At 43.4% G+C, this 23,456-nt stretch overlaps 1 protein-coding gene across 3 annotated transcripts in view; it reads left to right on the forward strand.

The window, feature by feature from the left end:
* LOC121582147 (electrogenic sodium bicarbonate cotransporter 1) overlaps positions 1–23,456 on the forward strand; it is a 106,293-nt gene that overhangs the window by 77,945 nt on the left and 4,892 nt on the right. For all 3 annotated transcript variants that reach the window (XM_041897759.2, XM_045224946.1, XM_041897762.2), the window contains 9 exons: positions 2,346–2,620; positions 3,613–3,668; positions 4,053–4,238; positions 11,291–11,404; positions 12,763–12,924; positions 13,295–13,473; positions 15,013–15,085; positions 21,460–21,528; positions 21,813–21,986. In XM_041897759.2, the coding sequence (XP_041753693.2) occupies positions 2,346–2,620; positions 3,613–3,668; positions 4,053–4,238; positions 11,291–11,404; positions 12,763–12,924; positions 13,295–13,473; positions 15,013–15,085; positions 21,460–21,528; positions 21,813–21,986 (1,288 nt within the window). The remainder of the gene's footprint in view (positions 1–2,345; positions 2,621–3,612; positions 3,669–4,052; positions 4,239–11,290; positions 11,405–12,762; positions 12,925–13,294; positions 13,474–15,012; positions 15,086–21,459; positions 21,529–21,812; positions 21,987–23,456) is intronic.

A 23,456-nucleotide genomic window follows, 5' to 3' on the forward strand; every position in this document is an offset into this window, starting at 1 on the left:
AGGTGTCTTTTTATACAGGTAACGCTGAGATTAGGAGCACACTCTTAAAGGGAGTGCTCCTAATCTCAGCTTGTTACCTGTATAAAAGACACCTGTCCACAGAAGCAATCAATCAATCAGATTCCAAACTCTCCACCATGGCCAAGACCAAAGAGCTCTCCAAGGATGTCAGGGACAAGATTGTAGACCTACACAAGGCTGGAATGGGCTACAAGACCATCGCCAAGCAGCTTGGTGAGAAGGTGACAACAGTTGGTGCGATTATTCGCAAATGGAAGAAACACAAAATAACTTTCAATCTCCCTCGCCCTGGGGCTCCATGCAAGATCTCACCTCGTGGAGTTGCAATAATCATGAGAACGGTGAGGAATCAGCCCAGAATTACACGGGAGGATCTTGTCAATGATCTCAAGGCAGCTGGGACCATAGTCACCAAGAAAACAATTGGTAACACACTACGCCGTGAAGGACTGAAATCCTGCAGCGCCTGCAAGGTCCCCCTGCTCAAGAAAGCACATATACAGGCCTGTCTGAAGTTTGCCAATTAACATCTGAATGATTCAGAGGAGAACTGGGTGAAAGTGTTGTGGTCAGTTGAGACCAAAATGGAGCTCTTTGGCATCAACTCAACTCGCCGTGTTTGGAGGAGGAGGAATGCTGCCTATGAGCCCAAGAACACCATCCCCACCGTCAAACATGGAGGTGGAAACATTATGCTTTGGGGGTGTTTTTCTGCTAAGGGGACAGGACAACTTCACCGCATCAAAGGGACGATGCACAGGGCCATGTACCGTCAAGTCTTGGGTGAGAACCTCCTTCCCTCAGCCAGGGCATTGAAAATGGGTCGTGGATGGGTATTCCAGCATGACAATGACCCAAAACACACGGCCAAGGCAACAAAGGAGTGGCTCAAGAAGAAGTACATTAAGGTCCTGGAGTGGCCTAGCCAGTCTCCAGACCTTAATCCCATAGAAAATCTGTGGAGGGAGCTGAAGGTTCGAGTTGCCAAACATCAGCCTCGAAACCTTAATGACTTGGAGAAGATCTGCAAAGAGGAGTGGAACAAAATCCCTCCTGAGATGTGTGCAAACCTGGTGGCCAACTACAAGAAACGGCTGACCTCTGTGATTACCAACAAGGGTTTTGCCACCAAGTACTAAGTAATGTTTTGCAGAGGGGTCAAATACTTATTTCCCTCATTAAAATGCAAATCAATTTATAACATTTTTGACATGCGTTTTTCTGGATTTTTTGTTGTTATTCTGTCTCTCACTGTTCAAATAAACCTACCATTAAAATTATAGACTGATCATGTCTTTGTCAGTGGGCAAACGTACAAAATCAGCAGGGGATCAAATATTTTTTCCCTCACTGTATGAATATAATCTGCGATCATACTTTAGCCATTGTTTTGGGCTCAATTTGTATCTGGAACAAACAATTTTATTCACAGTAACAAACAAACTGCCATTGGTTCCATTGCCAGGCTGATTGTCCCTTCATTTCCCCTGCGTCCTGCTCGCTACTTCCTACTTCCTCGTCTGAATGGGGTCACCGGTTTCAGACCTGCTCCCACACGGACCAGACCAGAGCAGAATTCTCTTCTCTTCTTTCTCCTCTCTCTTCTCTCTCTTCTTTCTCTTCCTCCTTACCACACCTTCTCATGCCATCCCAGAGAGTAGACCGTCTTCTAGCGTTACATTACAGACAACACTGTTATGTTCCGTTATGAATAATTTACATTAATTTAATGTCACACCGTGAATGGAGACTACCAACGCTGAGCCGACGGCGCCATGTTTCCTCGGGTCGGGTCTGAGCCTATGCCACCATGCCCTCCACTGCTTTGTGTGCTGGATTTACAGCCTCCATCTGTCTTTCTGTCTGTACTCTGATACACACAAAACACGCATACATGCTGTGAAAACATTGATATTTGGATAGGAACTTCCAAGTGCCTTGGAAGGGACTTCCGGGTTCAATAAAGGTTAATACATTAATATTAAACCATGGTTCTACCATCTCTCCGACCTCTCCCGCTACAGAGACCATGACTTTGACTACCTGGAGTTCAGGCTGTGGGTCGGCCTGCTCTTAGAGTACCTAACCATGGTCGTACCTTCACTCTCTCTCTCTCCCCTCCAGAGACCGTGACTTTGACTACCTGGAGTTCAGGCTGTGGGTCGGCCTGCTCTTAGAGTACCTAACCATGGTCGTACCTTCACTCTCTCTCTCTCCCCTCCAGAGACCGTGACTTTGACTACCTGGTGTTCAGGCTGTGGATCGGCCTGCTCTTAGAGTACCTAACCATGGTCGTACCTTCACACTCTCTCTCTCCCCTCCAGAGACCATGACTTTGACTACCTGGAGTTCAGGCTGTGGATCGGCCTTTGGTCAGCCTTCTTCTGCCTGGTGCTGGTTGCCACAGATGCCAGCTCCCTGGTCAAGTACTTCACACGCTTCACAGAGGAGGGCTTTTCTTCCCTCATCTCCTTCATCTTTATCTACGACGCCTTCAAGAAGATGCTGAAGCTGGCCCACTACAACCCCATCAACGCTGACTATGACCCCAACTACGTCACAACGTACGACTGCCGCTGCATGCCCCCACCGGACGACGGTACGCTGATCAACACTGTGCTCATTGGCTGTTTTGTAGTTTAAACCAATCAGATCAGGAAGTGCTAATGATTAAGGTGGCCCTGTCCAGGTGACAACAGGGGTGTAGCTACCGAAGAGGGTTTGGCCCATATACATTTAATCTCTTTATGGTTCTGTGGTTTGGCCTGTGTTTCTTGGGCTCTCAAATTGCTCTAACTTTTTGTCGGTGAACTCACGTCCCATTGCTGTCGGTATAGTCCAGAAAACAAACATTACACAATTTTTCGCAGTATTTTAACTGGAGATAATCACATGGTCCAAGTATGTGTTCACTTAAGAGATATCACCGTGTACTCTCTCAACAGTTTTATCAGGTCCTGTTTAGTGAGCAACTTGGCAGGTTTCTGTGGTTGGGATGAGATGTGGTGACTGAGCCAAACTAGCGTTAAGATTTATCCTCAGAGGCTCGGAGTAAAGATAGACCACAGGCTGTCGTTTTTAATGGAGACAAATGAGTCATAGTGGGCAGAACAAACAAGGAGGTGGGCAGAGCTAACCACGAGCTAGCGAGATCCTATTGGCGCGTTCTAGCATATATCTGCATATTTCCGTTTGGGAAGTGCGTGGGTGCAATAACTCAATTCGCCTTTGCACTCCTTCTAAACAACGTGATTTAAAAAAACAGTTGCAAAGGGTTTAGTCTACAAAATGTTGTCCGCTCTGTTCATAACAGATTATAGTTTTGGGAACAGAAAACTGTATCGAGATCAAATGTTACATCGATGACAACATTTGCAGAATGCCGGCCAGTGGGCTTCCTCTCACTACGATATTTGGTGAAATATCTGTCTCATTGTTCTATCTGTGGTAACACAACTATTACCTCTCTCCTTTGACAATTCAGACAAAAGGCTAGTGCTTAAAACTCAAAGACAAATGCACATTATAGTTTTGACAAGTGGCCCGTAAAGTGGTTTTGTGGAGACCTCAATGTTGTTTGTTTCCATCCAGGCAATATGACGGGTCTCTATAGCGATGCCTCTGCCTGGATAAACAATGCTGATCTGGTAAGCAGTGGTCACTTGAGTGTTTCTTCTCTGACAGCCATATCTTCTTCAGTCACAAGAAGGTCCGAAGGAAATCTATATTTCTGAGTGTGTCTCAGACAGGAATGTGTCTGAGCTGGTGTGCGTTCATTAGGTTATGACAGTGTTATCCATCAACAATACAGACGCATTGTTGATGGACAACACTATCGTTACCTGATTTGAAATTAGATCAATATTTCTATCAATAGTAAAGTTGTTTCTTTCACTTATGTTGTGAAATGTTTTTTGCTGGTTTTAGGAGCTTCTGTATGTACTTATTCAGTTTAACCTGTAGTCATGACGAATGACGTAATGGTTTTGTCTGTGTGTGCTTGTATTTGTCTGTGTCTGTCTCTCCCGTAGTCGGTAAACGCCACATGGGAGTCTCTCGACAAGAAGCAGTGTGTGGTGTACGGCGGCGAGCTGATTGGTCCAGCCTGCGGCTTCATCCCTGACGTCACTCTGATGTCATTCATCCTTTTCCTGGGGACCTACACCTGCTCCATGTCTCTCAAGAAGTTCAAGTTCAGCCGCTTCTTCCCCACCACTGTGAGTGACTGACAGCCCCGACCGCCAGTCACATTTCAGGATCTGTGACAGCCCCGTTGGCCAATCATGTTTCAGGATCCGAGTTTGGTTGATTTTTCAAAAGGGAAAGGGGCGAAAGAATTTGAAACGTCAAAACATTGTGTAGGCAATACAATCAGGTTATTGTGCAGACATTTACAGATGGGGTTGATTTTACAGAAGTCATATGCTAGGCCTCTATACCTACTGCATGACTTTCCTACCATATCTTTACCTTCTATGTATTCTTGGCAAATTTCCATGAGCCATGTTTGGTTTCAGTGGAGTGAAATCTGAGGAACAATCAACCCCCCCCTCCCGACAGCCCTGACCCTTTGATCCGGTTAGCATCCACTGAGCTGCTGGTATTCCAGGTTTCATTACATTGCGATGTGTCATGATGTACAGCACATCGCTCTAGACCCCCCTTCTCCCTCCTCCTTGCTGTGACATTCTCAAGTTATTCGATAGGCTCCGATGTCAATGAGAGTCTTAGCAGGAAGGTCAGATGTCACTCTCTGACACTGTTTAAGGTGCTATGTATCAACCAAACTAACACCTACACTTGCACTTCAGTGAATCCTAATGTCATAAAACACACACACAAACCTAGTGGATACAGATGCTGTGTATTAACCCCACACTTCACACCAACATTAAACAACTACACTTGCACCTCATGTATCCTAAAACACATGAAGAGCCTGATATATGAGAAGTAGTACTCATCTCTGTCTTGCCTATTGAAGATCCACCCACTTCCGCTTGTCCTCATTCAAACACACACATTAGTTACCTTGCCTTTTAGATAATAACTTAAAAGATCATATGGACAGGTGGGACCTGATCCTAGATCAGCACTCCTGACTGTGAGAGGCTTTTTGAATACAGGCCCAGAGCAAGGCTCACTTCACCCTGCTCGTCGCTCCTCTCTCTGCCAACTGCCTTATCTGCTCTGCATCTCACGGCATGGCTGGCTGTTACAGTACAGCCCGGCAGGACCATAGATGTTAAAATACCACTCATTCATTTCCCCATGGGAGGGACAGGGAGGGAGGGCTGAACTTTCCCAGGAGGCCAAGCACTGTAGCTTTCCTCCATAACACAGGCCAGGCCAGGGAGGGCCCTGTGGGACATCGTAAAGGCTTTGAACTGTTGGTTATTGCACAACATGAGTCCAGTATCAGGTTTAGGGGATTTATGTTGGGTCAGTCAGTGTTTGATGATGCCTGCTACTTCTTTACTGTATGGCTATATTTATGGAGGTATAGTGGCTTGCGAAAGTATTCACCCCCTTTGGCATTTTTCCTATTTTGTTGCCTTACAACCTGGAATTAAAATTGATTTTTTGGGGGTTTGTATCATTTGATTTACACAACATGCCTACCACTTTGAAGATGTAAAATATTGTTTGGGGTGAAACAAACAAGAAATAAGACAAAAAAACTGAAAATGTGAGTGTGCATAACTATTCAAGCTCTATAAGCTTGGCACATCTAGTGGTCCTCTGTAGCTCAGCTGGTAGAGCACGGCGCTTGTAACGCCAAGGTAGTGGGTTCGATCCCCGGGACCACCCATACACAAAAAAAACATTTATGCACGCACGACTGTAAGTCGCTTTGGATAAAAGCGTCTGCTAAATGGCATATTATTATTATTATTATCTAGTCCTTCAAGTTGGATGGGTTCCAAGTTGGATGGGTTCCGCTGGTGTACAGCAATCTTTAAGTCATACCACATATCAATTGGATTGACGTCTGGGCTTTGACTAGGCCATTCCAAGACCTTTAAATGTTTCCCATTAAACCACTCGAGTGTTGCTTTAGCAGTATGCTTAGGGTCATTGTCCTGCTGGAAGGTGAACCTCCGTCCCAGTCTCAAATCTCTGGAAGACTGAAACAGGTGTCTCTCAAGGATTTCCCTGTATTTAGCGCCATCCATCATTCCTTCAATTCTGACCAGTTTCCCAGTCCCTGCCGATGAAAAACATCCCCACACAGGGATGGTGTTCTCGGGGTGATGAGAGGTGTTGGGTTTGCACCAGACATAGCGTTTTCCTTGATGGCCAAAAAGCTAAATTTTAGTCTCATATGACCAGAATACCTTCTTCTATATGTTTGGAGAGTCTCCCACATGCCTTTTGGCGAACACCAAATGTGTTTGCTTATTTTTTTCTTTAAGCAATGGCTTTTTTCTGGCATCTCTTCTGTAAAGTCCCAGCTCTGTGGAGTGTACGGCTTACAGTGGTCCTATGGACAGATACTCCAATCTCCGCTGTGGTGCTTTGCAGCTCCTTCAGGGTTATCTTTGGTCTCTTTGTTGCCTCTGATTAATGCCCTCCTTGCCTGGTGCGTGACTTTTGGTGGGGCGGCCCTCTCTTGGCAGGTTTGTTGTGGTGCCATATTCTTTCAATTTTTTTAATAATGGATTTAATGGTGCTCCGTGGGATGTTTAAAGTTTCTGATATTTTTTTATAACCCAACCCAGATCTGTACTTCTCCACAACTTTGTCCCTGACCTGTTTGGAGAGCTCCTTGGTCTTCATGGTGCCCCTTGCTTAGAGGTGTTGCAGACTCTGGGGCCTTTCAGAACAGGTGTATATATACTGAGATCATTAGATTGCACACAGGTGGACTTTATTTAACTAATTATGTGACTTCTGAAGGTAATTGGTTGCACCAGATCTTATTTAGGGGCTTCATAGCAAAGGGGGTGAATACATATGCACGCACCACTTTTCCGTTATTTATTTGTTGGGATGTTTTGAAACAAATTATTTTTTTCATTTCACTTCACCAATATTGACTATTTTGTGTATGTCCATTTACATGAAATCCAAATAAAAATAAATTTAAATTACAGGTTGTAATTCAACAAAATAGGAAAAATGTCAAGGGGATGAATACTTTTGCAAGGCATTGTATGAGCTAAATGATACTGTATAGTGCAATAATTTAACACTTATTTACATATAGAACACATACAGTATATATACAGTGCCTTCAGAAAGTATTCACACCTCTTGACTTTTCCAACATTTTGTTCTGTTACAGCCTAAATTTGAAATGGATTAAATTTAGATTTTTTGGTCACTGGCCGACACACAATACCCCATAATGGCAAAGTGGAATTATGTTTTTTAAATTTTTTTATTTACAAATTAATTACAAATGAAAAGCGGAAATGTCTTGAGTCAATATGTATTCAACCCCTTTGTTATGGCAAGCCTAAATAAGTTCAGGAGTAAAGATTTGCTTAACAAGTCACATGATAAGTTGCGTGGACTCACTCTGTATGCAATAATAGTGTTTAACATGATTTTTAAATGACTACTTCATCTCTGTACCCCACACATACAATTATCTGTAAGATCCCTCAGTCGAGCAGTGAATTTCAAACACAGATTCGACCACAAAGGCCAGGGAGGTTTTGGGACGAAGATGGGAAGAAAAAAACACAGACATTGAATATCCCTTTGAGCATGGTGAAGTTATTGATTACACATTGGAGGGTGTATCAATACACCCAGTCACTACAAAGATACAGGTGTCCTTCCTAACTCAGTTGCCGGAGAGGAAGGAAACCGCTCAGCGATTTCACCATGAGGCCAATGGTGACTTTAAAAGGGTTACAGAGTTTAATGGCTGTGATAGGTGAAAACTGAGGATGGGTCAACAACATTCTAATTACTCCACAATACTAACCTAAATGACAGAGTGAAAAGAAGGACACCTGTACAGAATACCTTTTTTTTTCCAAAACATTCATCCTGTTAGCAACAAGGCACAAAAGTAATACTGCAAAAAATTTGGCAAAGTAATTAACTTTTTGTCCTGAATACAAAGCGTTATGTTTGGGGTAAATCCAATACAACACATTACTGAGTACCACTCTCCATACATTCAAGCATGGTGGTGGCTGCATCATGTTATGGGTATACTTGTAATTGTTAAGGACTGGGATAAAAAATAAACAAAATGGAGCTAAGCACCGGCAAAATCCTAGGAGACAACCTGGTTCAGTCTGCTTTCCACCAGACACTGGGAGATGAATTCACATTTCAGCAGGACAATAACCTAAAACACAAGGCCAAATTTACACTGGAGTTGCTTACCAAAAAGACAGTGAATATTCCTGAGTGGCCGAGTTACAGTTTTGACTTAAATCTGCTTGAAAATCTATGGCAAGACTTGCAAATAGTTGTCTAGCAATGATCAACAACCAATTTGACAGAGCTTGAAAATGTTCGATAAAAATAATGTGCAAATATTGTACAATCCAGGTGTGAAAAGCTCTTGGAGACTTACATAGAAAGACACAGCTGTAATCGCTGCCAAAGGTGATTCTAACATTTATTGACTTTGGGGTGTGAATACTTATGTAAATGATATATATTTCTGTATTTCATTTTCAAGAAGTTTGCAAAAATTCTAAAAACATGCTTTCACTTTGTCATTATGGGGTATTGTGTGTAGATGGGTGTGAACAAAAATATATTTAATCCATTTTGAATTCAGGCTGTAACACAACAAAATGTAGAATAAAGTCAAGGGGTATGAATATATGTACAGTGGGGAGAACAAGTACCTGATACACTGCCGATTTTGCAGGTTTTCCTACTTACAAAGCATGTAGAGGTATGTAATTTTTATCATAGGTACACTTCAACTGTGAGAGACGGAATCTAAAACAAAAATCCAGAAAATCACATTGTATGATTTTTAAGTAATTAATTTGCATTTTATTGCATGACATAAGTATTTGATCACCTACCAACCAGTAAGAATTCCGGCTCTCACAGACCTGTTAGTTTTTCTTTCTCCACTCATTATCTGTATTAACTGCACCTGTTTGAACTCGTTACCTGTATAAAAGACACCTGTCCACACACTCAATCAAACAGACTCCAACCTCTCCACAATGGCCAAGACCAGAGAGCTGTGTAAGGACATCAGGGATAAAATTGTAGACCTGCAAAAGGCTGGGATGAGCTACAGGACAATAGGCAAGCAGCTTGGTGAGAAGGCAACAACTGTTGGCACAATTATTAGTAAATGGAAGAAGTTCAAGATGACGGTCAATCACCCTCGGTCTGGGGCTCCATGCAAGATCTCACCTTGTGGGGCATCAATGATCATGAGGAAGGTGAGGGATCAGCCCAGAACTACACGGCAGGACCTGGTCAATGACCTGAAGAGAGCTGGGACCACAGTCTCAAAGAAAACCATTAGTAACACACTACGCCGTCATGGATTAAAATCCTGCAGCGCACGCAAGGTCCCCCTGCTCAAGCCAGCGCATGTCCAGGCCCGTCTGAAGTTTGCCAATGACCATCTGGATGATCCAGAGGAGGAATGGGAGAAGGTCATGTGGTCTGATGAGACAAAAATAGAGCTTTTGGTCTAAACTCCACTCGCCGTGTTTGGAGGAAGAAGAAGGATGAGTACAACCCCAAGAACACCATCCCAACCATGAAGCATGGAGGTGGAAACATCATTCTTTGGGGATGCTTTTCTGCAAAGGGGACAGGACGACTGCACCATATTGAGGGGAGGATGGATGGGGCCATGTATCACGAGATCTTGGCCAACAACCTCCTTCCCTCAGTAAGAGCATTGAAGATGGGTCGTGGCTGGGTCTTCCAGCATGACAACGACCCGAAACACACAGCCAGGGCAACTAAGTAGTGGCTCCATAAGAAACATCTCAAGGTCCTGGAGTGTCCGAGCCAGTCTCCAGACCTGAACCCAATAGAAAATCTTTGGAGGGAGCTGACAGTCCGTATTGCCCAGCGACAGCCCCGAAACCTGAAGGATCTGGAGAAGGTCTGTATGGAGGAGTGGGCCAAAATCCCTGCTGCAGTGTGTGCAAACCTGGTCAAGACCTACAGGAAACGTATGATCTCTGTAATTGCAAACAAAGGTTTCTGTACCAAATATTAAGTTTTGCTTTTCTGATGTATCAAATACTTATGTCATGCAATAAAATGCAAATTAATTACTTAAAAATCATACAATGTGATTTTCTGGATTTTTGTTTTAGATTCCGTCTCTCACAGTTGAAGTGTACCTATGATAAAAATTACAGACCTCTACATGCTTTGTAAGTAGGAAAACCTGCAAAATCGGCAGTGTATCAAATACTTGTTCTCCCCACTGTATGTGAAACGTGAGAAAATGTGATTATCATGGTTAGCACACCCTGATCAATCAATCAATCAAATTGTATTTATAAAGCCCTTTTTACATCTATACAGAAACCCAGCCTAAAACCCCAAACAGCAAGCAATGCAGATGTAGAAGCACGGTGGCTAGGAAAAACTCCCTAGAAAGGCAGAAACCTAGGAAGAAACCTAGAGAGGAACCAGGCTGTGAGGGGTGGCCAGTCTCCTTCTGGCTGTGCCAGGTGGAGATTATAACAGTACATGGCCATTAAGGCCAGATTTTTCTCCAAGATGTTCAAACGTTCATAGATGACCAGCAGGGTCAAATAATAATCACAGTGGTTGTAGAGGTTGCAACAGGTCAGTACATCAGGAGTAAATGTCACTTGGCTTTTTCATAGCCGGGCATTTAGAGGTTGAAATAGCAGCTGCAGTAGAGAGAGAGAGAGAGAGTTGAAAACAGCAGGTCTGGGACAAAGTAGCACGTCCGGTGAACAGGTCAGGGTTCCATAGCCGCAGGCAGAAGTGTGGAAACTGGAGCAGCAGCACGACCAGGTGGACTGGGGACAGCAAGGAGTCATCAGGCCAGGTAGTCCTGAGGCATGGTCCTAGGGCTCAGGTCCTCCAGGATGGGAGGGAGAGAGATTAGCTCAGTGAGTAAAGGAACTACACAGGCCATGATGGGTTAGCTGAAAAACATTCTGCTCCACCTTATAATTTTTTTTTGTGTGACGTAAATTCAGTCTTACCCTGGATGTAACATGGAAAAAGGGAAGTCCTTACTGTATTGCCTCAGCCAAAAGCCTTGCCAAACTGTCAACTGTCAACTGCCAAACTCAACATGATTGTTCCACCCCCTATTGTACCGCAGGTGAGGAAGCTGATCAGTGATTTTGCCATCATCCTGACTATTGTCATCTTCTGCGGTGTGGATGCCTTTGTCGGAGTGGACACACCCAAGCTCATCGTGCCAACTGAATTCACAGTGAGTACCTAGGTGGATTTCAGTAGTATTGAGACGGGCCTTGTTCTGAAACTTTGATCTTGTATAGTGTCCACTATCCTCTGTTTTGATTTTGTTCTATAGTGCACAGGTTCACACATGCATTCACTTTAGTGATAAGGCTTTAAATTCAAATACAAGCAAAGAAGTAGGTAGTATACTCTGGTCCAGGTTTTGATTGATAGATTTAAATGCTATCGTTTTCTAGAATTACCCAAGAGGGACTGGTGTATCAATCTGATCTCCACCTGAACAATGCTGCCTTTTCTTAGGCAGACATAAAGTCTTTGTAATCCTTGTCATAAAGTATTGTATAATCCAGTGTACTACGGCTGAGATCCTGAAACTCAGACACAGAGCCAGTCACTGAGTTTATTACCTTATCTTAGTTTACCTTACCTCACTGGGGCCTAGGCTGTCTCGAATGGTGGAGGGAGTGTGGGTGAGGAGGGGTGAAGTATCGAGCATGGGGGTTGGGGAGGGGAGAGAGGTTGGATGGGGGTGAGGTGGGAGTGGAGGAAGAGGGGAGATGGGGGGCGGGGTGAGGAAGGGTGAGAGGGGATGTGGGGAGGGTTTGTGCATCAAATAACAAGGGGATTTTAAGACATGGGGAGAACACTGACGGCCTTATGGTTGCAGATAGACACAGCTTTGTGCGGCTGTTGAGACATTTCACATAATTTTTTTGGGGGGGTGTAATGATGTACCTCTCTAGGGCTCTAAGACTCTTAGTCAGTGTGTGGCAGAATAAGGACTTTCTGTTTCAATGAGGGATAATATTTATTTGAACGCCGAGGCTGTGGTTCCGAAGGTAACCACCCCGTTCTGCACCCATCCCGCCCAACTGGAAGCCTCTTCCCCAGAGTAAAAAATATACGTATCATGTTCTGCGCATGTGTTTCTTTACCTCTACTTTACGCACACATTTTTGTGGTCACCCTCCCTTCACATTTCTCACTGTCAATTGTGAGAACAGATTAAGTAGCCTGTTCTCTGGGCAGCCGAACAGTAGAGTAGAGAATCCCGCACATGCGCAGAAGCTTCCGATTTTTGGCTATTGCGAAGAGGGTTCGGAAGAATTCGGAAACTGCAGCCACTCAGTTTTTTAAATGAAGGGAAACTTTTTTGGTTATTTTCGGGGCAACCATAGTATAAAATATATTCAAATTCTTACTTTTAGTTATTATATTGTTATAATAACAAAATTAAATGTCTAACAACACCCTGCAACCATGAATGTTTGCTTTGCAAGGATGGTGTGTGTCTGTTGTCCTGTGTGTTTATCCACCCTGACCTACTATATATCTGACTGGCTGTGTCTCTCTGCTCCTGGTCCCCAGCCCACCAGCCCCAACCGTGGCTGGTTCGTGCCTCCATTCGGAGGGAACCCCTGGTGGGTTTATCTGGCAGCAGCCCTCCCTGCTCTCCTGGTCACCATTCTGGTGTTCATGGACCAGCAGATCACCGCCGTCATCGTGAACAGGAAGGAGCACAAACTCAAGGTGGGGGGATGGCAGGCGGAAGGGATGACTGGGCAAAGGGAGGGGTGGATGGAGAGGTAGAGGAAGGGAGAATGGAAAGGATGGAAGGGCAAAGGGAAAGGTGGAGGGATGAAGGGCCACTGGGTCAGAGGGGTAAGGAGAGGAGATAAGATAATGTCTTAAGATAAGAGAATGAGACACAGCAGTAGAGGGAAGAAATGGCTTTAGGGGGTAGGTGAAGAGGGGTAGAGACTGAAATGGGAGTTCTGGGGGTGTTTTTCAACACTTTGTATTGGATATTACGTCAATAGTAACTCGTTTTAGGAACTAGATTCTGTTTCCTTGTGGTTAGTGGTTACTGACACACTTTCTCCTCTCCTGGTCCTCACAGAAAGGGGCAGGCTACCACTTGGACCTGTTCTGGGTAGCAATACTACTGATTGTGTGTTCCTTCATGGGCCTGCCCTGGTACGTGGCTGCTACTGTCATCTCCATCGCCCACATCGACTCTCTGAAGATGGAGACCCAGTGCTCTGCCCCTGGGGAGCAACCTAAGTTCCTGGGTGTCAGGTGGGTGAGCAGGGAGGTGGGGAGGGAGTTGAGCGGGGAGGGAGGTGAGCGGGGAGGGAGGGGGGAGTTAAGGAGGGAGGTGAGAGAGGGGAGGAAGAGTCAGTGGAGCGAAGAGAGCTATCAGAGCAGAACGATTCCTGGCTCTTTTACATGCAGCCTACAATGGCCTTAATTTGACTTTGTTGCCATTCCCACACAAAGGTATGTTGTTTTGTTTTAAATTGATACATGACATTTTACAATCCCATAGCTAGCGCTCTAAAGTGCTGCCAATTTGGTCGCAAATGAGACAAAATATTTTGTTGTGTGACCAGTAGTTTTATTTTGGGAGCACTGTGCCACTAGAAAAAACATCTCCCAGATAATAGTATAATTGTTGTAATAATAAGGTTTCACTATACCGTTGTTTCCGAGTGCCCTAGAGTAAAAAGGCAGATTCGATAGTGTGTAGCCTAGGCAGCCGTTTGTGGCCGCTAGATCTGTCTAGGATTGATGTGCAAAATACACTAGTGTCTCCTGTGGAACGTCTCGTACATAAAGCATCCTCCATTCAGGCTGCGAAGGCATCATTTTCCTCCTTAACTAGCTTTAATGGTGAGCCGACATAAAAAAACATGGAAAGATATGTGTACTGTCTTAATAAAACAACATTTCCTCTGACAACTTAGGATGTTGCACACAGCGTTTAGCCAAGGGTGTGCAACGTCCTAAGTTGTCAGAAAATACTAAAATGGTTAAAAGATTTGAGCCATATGGTGCAACATTTTTACTTTCTTCCTATAGCGGATCGCCGAGACCGCATTTTATATTCATAATTCATAAACCATGTCATGGGCCATTCTAAAACGACTTGCGTGTCATTAACCATTTGTTTACACTTAAGTCAAGTTACCTCATTGGCTAGCTGGCTAACAACCTGGTAACTTTACCAGTAGGCCTATATCCAAACATTTGGGGGCACAGAAAGGAAAAGGGATGGCTTCTTCAGGAGACCAATGATCATAGCAATGAATGAATGAGATCTCTTGCATGTAGTCATCACAAACCTGACGTTTTTAAAGAGATAGTGTGCAATTTTACACGATGCTTTTACACAATGTAGAAACCTAATATACGACAAATAACTTTGTAATTTCAATGACAGGTATTAGTATAAACATTTTAGCATTTATAATAAACTAATGTCTTTACAGTGTTACATATTTGTTTCTAGAGCACAACATTTAAAAGTAGCTTTAAAAGTAGCTAGAATTCATATAGGCCCAATATAGGATTTATTTCAATCACATTTTTTTTTTACATCGTATTTTCTGTTGCTGCTAAATTTCATGTGGTACTCCCAACTTTTAGAAGTTGGGAGCACCAGTGCTAAAAAATAATAATTTAGAGCCCTTCCCATAGCACTACATGAACATGTTGAAGTTATTTGATTGTCACATCAGAACAGTGGTCAGTAGTTTGAACAGAAAAGTTAGAAAACTGACTGTGGTTGATGTGGTGTCTGTGCAGTGTGATATGAACTATGCTTTCTTACCTCAGAGAGCAGAGAGTGACCGGTGTCATTGTCTTCGTTCTGACTGGACTGTCTGTCTTCATGGCTCCCATCCTCAAGGTAGCGCTTCAAACACATGTTAATTCCCTTTAAATCTGCCTATTAATTTCCCTTAAATCTATAATAACATATGCCATTTAGCAGACACTTTTATCCAAGGTGACTTACAGTAGTACTTGCATTATCATATGTGTGGCCCCAGCGGGAATCAAACCCACTATCCTGGTGTTGCTCTAGCTACCCATTAAGTCACACAGGACCACAAATCTACCTGGTCATTCCCTTTAAATCTTACTGGATTAATGTCCTCCCCTTTAAGTGGAAAATCCCATCACTCATTCAAATTGTAAATAATGTGAAATATTGTAGTCATCCAATTAGTGAGTGACCTAATTGAGGTGGTGACGTGAAATAAGCATGTTCATCATCGAGGCTCAGTTTGCAGCTCAGTGAGTAGGTTACTCAGGTTTCCGGTTCTCTTGTTAATCTGACCATCATATACAGCTCTGGAAAAAATTAAGAGACCACTGCAAATTTTTATTAAATCAGCATCTCTACATATAAGACAGCCATTCCATTCCAGTGTCTGTTGAATTCCAACACAGGCACACCTCATTCTACTGAATTAGGTACTGATTAGGTGATCACCAGAACCAAATCTTATTTAACCAGGAAAGTATACAAACCACTGCTGTGGTCATCACTATCCTCTTGCAATAGGACCAGCTGGATGGCAAAAACAGTGCTAATAGTACATCAAAAGTAATATTAATCAAAAAATAAATATTGACCATGCCAAAAGAGTTGAAAAGGAAAGTTTTGAGTGAGGAAAAGAAGGGTTCAATTCTGGCTTTACTGGCCGAGGGATACAGTGAGCGTCAGGTTGCTTCCATCCTTCAAATTTCAAAGACGGCGGTTCATAAGAACAAGGTCAAGCAGCAGACATTGGGGAAAACAAAGCTGCAGAGGGCGAAAACGACTCTCTACTGACCGGGATGACCGCCAACTCATTCGAATGTCACTCAACAACCGTAGGATGACATCAAGGGACCTACAAAAAGAATGGCAAACGGCAGCTGGGGTGAAGTGCACGGCGAGGACGGTTCGAAACAGGCTCCTAGGGGCAGGGCTGAAGTCGTGCAAAGCTAGAAAAAAGCCCTTCATCAATGAGAAGCAAAGAAGAGCCAGGCTGAGGTTTGCAAAAGACCATAAGGATTGGACCATAGAGGACTGGAGTATGGTCATCTTCTCTGATGAGTCCAATTTTCAGCTTTGCCCAACACCTGGTCGTCTAATGGTTAGACGGAGACCTGGAGAGGCCTACAAGCCACAGTGTCTCGCACCCACTGTGAAATTTGATGGAGGATCGGTGATGATCTGGGGGTGCTTCAGCAAGGCTGGAATCGGGCAGATTTGTCTTTGTGAAGGACGCATGAATCAAGCCATGTACAAGGTTGTCCTTGAAGAAAAACTTGCTTCCTTTTGCTCTGACATTGTTCCCCAACTCTGAGGATTGGTTTTTCCAGCAGGACAATGTGCCATGTCACACAGCCAGGTCAATCAAGGTGTGGATGGAGGACCACCAGATCAAGACCCTGTCATGGCCAGCCCAATCTCCAGACCTGAAACCCATTGAAAACTTCTGGAATGTGATCAAGAGGAAGATGGATGGTCACAAGCCATCAAACAAAGCCGAGCTGTTTAAATTTTTGCGCCAGGTGTGGCATAAAGTCACCCAACATCAAAGTGAAAGACTGGTGGAGAGCATGCCAAGATGCATGAAAGTTGTGATTGAAAATTTCTGAACTCTTCCTAAGTTAAAACATTAGTATTGTGTTGTTTAAAAATGAACATGAACTTATTTTCTTTGCATTATTCGAGGTCTGACAACATGCATCTTTTTTGTTATTTTGACCACTTGTCATTTTCTGCAAATAAATGCTCTAAATGACAATATTTGTATTTGGAATTTGGGAGAAATGTTGTCAGTAGTTTATAGAATAAAACAAAAATGTTAATTTCATCCAAACCCATACCTATAAATAGTAAAACCAGAGAAACTTATATTTTTGCAGTGGTCTCTTAATTTTTTCCAGAGCTGTATATAAAAGCTGTCATTGTCCTTAGTGAGTGGGAATGGTCCTCCCCCTTGTGGACACTTTAGGGTAGTAGAAATGATGAGAGGCCGCCTGATCTTTAAAGGTCCTTTTTAACAAATAGTGTTAGTTCCATGTGCCTAGGTATACAAAATAGGAATACTTAGATGAAAACCTGCACACTGGCGAAAATAGGAATGATCCATAACTGATGCTTAAATGCAAAAATATAAATTATTTATTTGGTCATCATGATGCAAAAAGGTGCATTAAAGAAAGGTGAAAAACTAAATCTAAATGTTTCGGCAGAAATCACACCATCATCAGTGTAGTAGGTAGGCACCCACACCTGGCTTCTGTTTAAAGAATAATTACATACGTCACATGATCAAGAAAGAAAATCAGAAAACCTATAAATCAGTACCTAGTACAGTTGAATGCATGATCTATACATTATATACAGTTGAAGTCTGAAGTTTACATACACTTAGGTTGGAGTCATTAAAACTTGTTTTTCAACCACTCCACAAATTTGTTGTTAACAAACTATAGTTTTGGCAAGTCGGTTCGGACATCTACTTTGTGCATGACACAAGTAATTTTTCCAACAAGTGTTTACAGACAGATTATTTCACTTATAATTCACTGTATCACAATTCCAGTGGGTCAGAAGTTGACATACACTAAGTTGACTGTGCCTTTAAACAGCTTGGAAAATTCCAGAAAATGATGTCATGGCTTTAGAAGCTTCTGATAGGCTAATTGACATCATTTGAGTCAATTGGAGGTGTACCTGTGGATGTATTTCAAGGCCTACCTTCAAACTCAGTGCCTCTTTGCTTGACATCATGGGAAAATCAAAAGAAATCAGCCAAGACCTCAGAAAAAATTGTAGATCTCCACAAGTCTGGTTCATCCTTGGGAGCAATTTCCAAACGCCTGAAGGTACCATGTTCATCTGTACAAACAATAGTACGCAAGTATAAACACCATGGGACCACGCAGCCGTCATACCGCTCAGGAAGGAGACGCGTTCTGTCTCCTAGAGATGAACATACTTTGGTGCGAAAAGTGCAAATCAATCCCAGAACAACAGCAAAGGACCTTGTGAAGATGCTGGAGGAAACAGGTACAAAAGTATCTATATCCACAGTAAAACGAGTCCTATATCGACAAAAAAACCTGAAAGGCCGCTCAGCAAGTAAGAAGCCACTGCTCCAAAACCGCCATAAAAAAGCCAGACTATGGTTTGCAACTGCACATGGGGACAAAGATCGTACTTTTTGGAGAAATGTCCTTTGGTCTGATGAAACAAAAATGTAAATGTTTGGTCATAATGACCATCGTTATCTTTGGAGGAAAAAGGGGAACGCTTGCAAGCCGAAGAACACCATCCCAACCATGAAGCACGGGGGTGGCAGCATCATGCTGTGGGGGTGCTTTGCTGCAGGAGGGACTGGTGCACTTCACGAAATAGATGGCGTCATGAGGAAGGAAAATGATGTGGATATATTGAAGCGACATCTCAAGACATCAGTCAGGAAGTTAAAGCTTGGTCGCAAATGGGTCTTCCAAATGGACAATGACCCCAAGCATACTTCCAAAGTTGTGGCAAAATGGCTTAAGGACAACAAAGTCAAGGTATTGGAGTGGCCATCACAAAGCCCTGACCTCAACCCTATAGAAAATGTGTGGGCAGAACTGAAAAAGCGTGTGCGAGCAAGTAGGCCTACAAACCTGACTCAGTCACACCAGCTCTGTCAGGAGAAATGTGCCAAAATTCACCCAACTTATTGTGGGAAGCTTGTGGAAGGATACCCGAAACGTTTGACCCAAGTTAAACAACTTAAAGGCAATGCTACCAAATAAACTCAGCAAAAAAAAGAAACGTCCCCTTTTCAGGACCCTGTCTTTCAAAAATAATTCGTAAAAATCCAAATAACTTCACAGATCTTCATTGTAAAGGGTTTAAACATTGTTTCCCATGCTTGCTCAATGTACCATAAACAATTAATGAGCATGCACCTGTGGAACGGTAGTTAAGACACTAACAGCTTACAGACGGTAGGCAATTAAGGTCACAGTTGTGAAAACTTAGGACACTAAAGAGGCCTTTGTACTGACTCTGAAAAACGCCAAAAGAAAGATGCCAAGGGTCCCTGCTCATCTGCGTGAACGTGCCTTAGGCATGCTGCAAGGAGGCATGAGGACTGCAGATGTGGCCAGGGCAATAAATTGCAATGTCCGTACTGTGAGACGCCTAAGACAGCGCTACAGGGAGACAGGACAGACAGCTGATCATCCTCGCAATGGCACACCATGTGTAACAACACCTGCACAGGATCAGTACATCCGAACATCACACCTGCGGGACAGGTACAGGATGGCAACAACAACTGCCCGAGTTACACCAGGAATACACAATCCCTCCATCAGTGCTCAGACTGTCCGCAATAGGCTGAGAGAGGCTGGACTGAGTGCTTGTAGGCCTGTTGTAAGGCAGGTCCTCACCCAGACATCACCGGCAACAACGTTGCCTATGGACACTAACCCACCGTCGTTGGACCAGACAGGACTGGCAAAAAGTGCTCTTCACTGACGAGTCGCGGTTTTGTCTCACCAGGGGTGATGGTCGGATTCGCGTTTATCGTCGAAGGAATGAGCGTTACACTGAGGCCTGTACTCTGGAGTGGGATCGATTTGGAGGTGGAGGGTCCGTCATGGTCTGGGGCGGTGTGTCACAGTATCATCGGACTGAGCTTGTTGTCATTGCAGGCAATCTCAACGCTGTGCGTTACAGGGAAGACATCCTCCTCCCTCATGTGGTACCTCCCTCATGTGGCTCATCCTGACATGACCCTCCAGCATGACAATGCCACCAGCCATACTGCTCATTCTGTGCGTGATTTCTTGCAAGACAGGAATGTCAGTGTTCTGCCATGGCCAGCGAAGAGCCCGGATCTCAATCCCATTGAGCATGTCTGGGACCTGTTGGATCGGAGGGTGAGGGCTAGGGCCATTCCCCCCAGAAATGTCTGGGAACTTGCAGGTGCCTTGGTGGAAGATTGGGGTAACATCTCACAGCAAGAACTGACAAATCTGGTGCAGTCCATGAGGAGGAGATGCACTGCAGTACTTAATGCAGCTGGTGGCCACACCAGATACTGACTGTTACTTTTGATTTTGACCCCCCCTTTGTTCAGGGACACATTATTCCATTTCTGTTAGTCACATGTCTGTGGAACTTGTTCAGTTTATGTCTCAGTTGTTGAATCTTGTTATGTTCATACAAATATTTACACGTGTTAAGTTTGCTGAAAATAAACACAGTTGACAGTGAGGACGTTTCTTTTTTTGCTGAGTTTACTAATTGAGTGTATGTAAACTTCTGACCCACTGGGAATGTGATGAAATAAATAAAAGCTGAAATAAATCATTCTCTCTACTATTATTCTGATATTTCACATTCTTAAAATAAAGTGGTGATCCTAACTGACCTAAGACAGGGAATTTTTACTAGGATTAAATGTCAGGAATTGTGAAAACTGAGTTGAAATGTATTTGGCTAAGGTGTATGTAAACTTCCGACTTCAACTGTATATGATTAGCGGACAGAGAAACATAATAAATTATTACGTCACATATATCATGTGAACATTTCATCAGAATAAAGAACACATTAAATAATGGGTCAACAAGACCAGAATACAGAGCTAGAGACAATAGACTACTACCTGGGGGATCTCTCTTTAGGGTAGTGACATCTCTATCTCTAATGAAGATGAGATCTTAGGCTTCTTCTCTAGTAGACTCTAGTAACAACTAACAACACATTCTATCAGATCTGTCCAGAGGTCAGCCACATGACAGGTCGACTCTAGTAACAGCACATTCTAGTAACGCCAGATAAGGTGCTTAGGCCATGTCAACAGACTGCTATTTTAGGCTGGTTCTGACTGTAAACACATTGATCACCTTCTACGTAGAATAAATGAGTGTGTTGTTTTGTTATACAACACATTATTTAGTAGAAGCTAACGACATACACCAAGAAGGTTAACGAGGTAAAGACTATATAAACTTGCAAAAACAAAGAAGGTAGCACACCCTATCTATGTATATCTATCCCAGTGATTAATTGGAGAGCCAACAATGCAACGTCATCAAAAGTTAAGTCTCTCACTGTTGTTATTGAAAACAGGGTTAACCAAAACTTCATATCAGCCCTAAAAAATAGTAAAAGGGTGGAATACAGTTTGTTGGTTGGTTGTTATTTCTGTAGAAATACAGCCTCTATTACCTTTCTCTCATTCACCCATTCCTGTTCTCTCTTCCCAGTTCATCCCTATGCCTGTGCTCTATGGCGTGTTCCTCTACATGGGCGTGGCATCTCTCAACGGTGTCCAGGTGAGTGACTCTGACCCAAAATGGAGTCTGAAATTCTAGGCGTGTTAGTGATATTAGTCCACCGCTAACCAACATGGTCCACCAGTCGCATCCACTCCCATGTATCTGGGCCTTACCTCTGTACAACTTTAAGTCAAAGAACACTCAGATAGAGCCAAAATGGAGTCTGTAACTCTGTGCCTGTAAGTTATATTAGTCCATCAATAATATTGTCTGCGATGCCAGTCGCATCCCCACCCCATGTATCCTGGCCTTACTTCTGTGCGACTGTGTCTGTCCATCAGTTCTTGGACCGGCTGCAGCTGCTCCTGATGCCAGCCAAGCACCAGCCTGACCTGATATACCTGCGCCATGTTCCCCAACGTCGTATCCACCTGTTCACCTTCATCCAGGCCCTCTGCCTTGCCCTCCTCTGGGTCCTCAAGTCCACCGTCGCTGCAATCATCTTCCCTGTCATGGTAAGACTTAAGCATGCAACACACATGCACACACACACACAAATCACATGTTATTTGTCACATGCGCTGAATAGAATGGCTGTAGAGTAGACTTAACCGTGATATTCTTGCTTACGAGCCCTTCCCAACGATGCAGTTAAACAGTTAAAATACAAATAGTAACACCAGGAATAAAATCCACAGGAATGGAGCTACAGTTGAAGTCGGAAGTTTACATACACCTTAGCCAAATACATTTAAACTCAGTTTTTCACAATTCCTGACATTTAATCCTAGTAAAAATTCCCTGTTTTAGGTCAGTTAGGATCACCACTTTATTTTAAGAACGTGAAATAAATAATAATAGTAGAGAGAATGATTTATTTCAGCTTTTATTTCTTTCATCACATTCCCAGTAGGTCAGAAGTTTACATACACTCAATTAGTATTTGGTAGCATTGCCTTTAAATTGATTAACTTGGGTCAAACGTTTTGGGTAGCCTTCCACAAGCTTCCCACAATAAGTTGGGTGAATTTTGGCCCATTTCTCCTGACAGAGCTGGTGTAACTGAATCAGGTTTGTAGGCCTCCTAGCTCACACATGCTTTTTTTTTCTTCTTAACTGCATTGTTGGTTAAGGGCTTGTAAGTAAGCGTTTCACTGTAAGGTCTACACCTGTTGTATTCGGCGCATGTGGCAAATAAAATTTGATTTGATTTGAATCCGTTATCGTCTGCAAGCCCTGCCACATACGTTGAGCATCAGAGCTGGTGTAATATGATTCCACCTTCCTTCTATATTGTCCTTTTGCATGTTTGATGTCTCATCTGAGGTCGTAGCAGGCTTTCTTTGTATGCGTCCATGTCAGTGTCCTCTTTCTTGTAAGCGGTAGCTCTAGCCTTTAGCTCAGCGAGGATAATGCCTGTAATCCATGTTTTTTGGTTTGGATACGTTCGTGTAGTCACTGTGAGGACGACATCGTCTATGCACTTATTGATGAAGCCCGTGAGTGATGTGGTAAACTCCTAAATGCTATTGGATGAATCCTGGAACATATCCCAGTCTGTACTCCCAGTCTTGTAGCCTCGCGTCTGCTTCATCGGATCACTTACGTAATGAGCGCGTCAGTGGTACTTCCTGTTTGAGCTTTTGTTTGTAAACAAGAAGCAGGAGAATAGAGTCATGGTCAGATTTGCCGAAGGGAGGGTGAGGGAGGGCCTTATATGCGTTTCTGTGGGTAGAATAAAAGTGGTCTAGAGTTTTAGTGCCCCTAGACACATACAAATGCATGCACAGACACACACTCACAGGTACGTGTGTGACAGTCCAACATACACACACAAACATGCAAGTAAGTACACCTACAAGATGAAATGTACCAAGGAGCCAATAATACACATTCACTTAAACAGTGTGGAGCAGACACAAACACACAATGCATCCAGCCACATACCCACCAACACAGTATATAGTAGCCATTATCAATCTCCA

Source organism: Coregonus clupeaformis, chromosome 15 (assembly GCF_020615455.1).
Source record: "Coregonus clupeaformis isolate EN_2021a chromosome 15, ASM2061545v1, whole genome shotgun sequence".
NCBI lineage: Eukaryota > Metazoa > Chordata > Actinopteri > Salmoniformes > Salmonidae > Coregonus > Coregonus clupeaformis.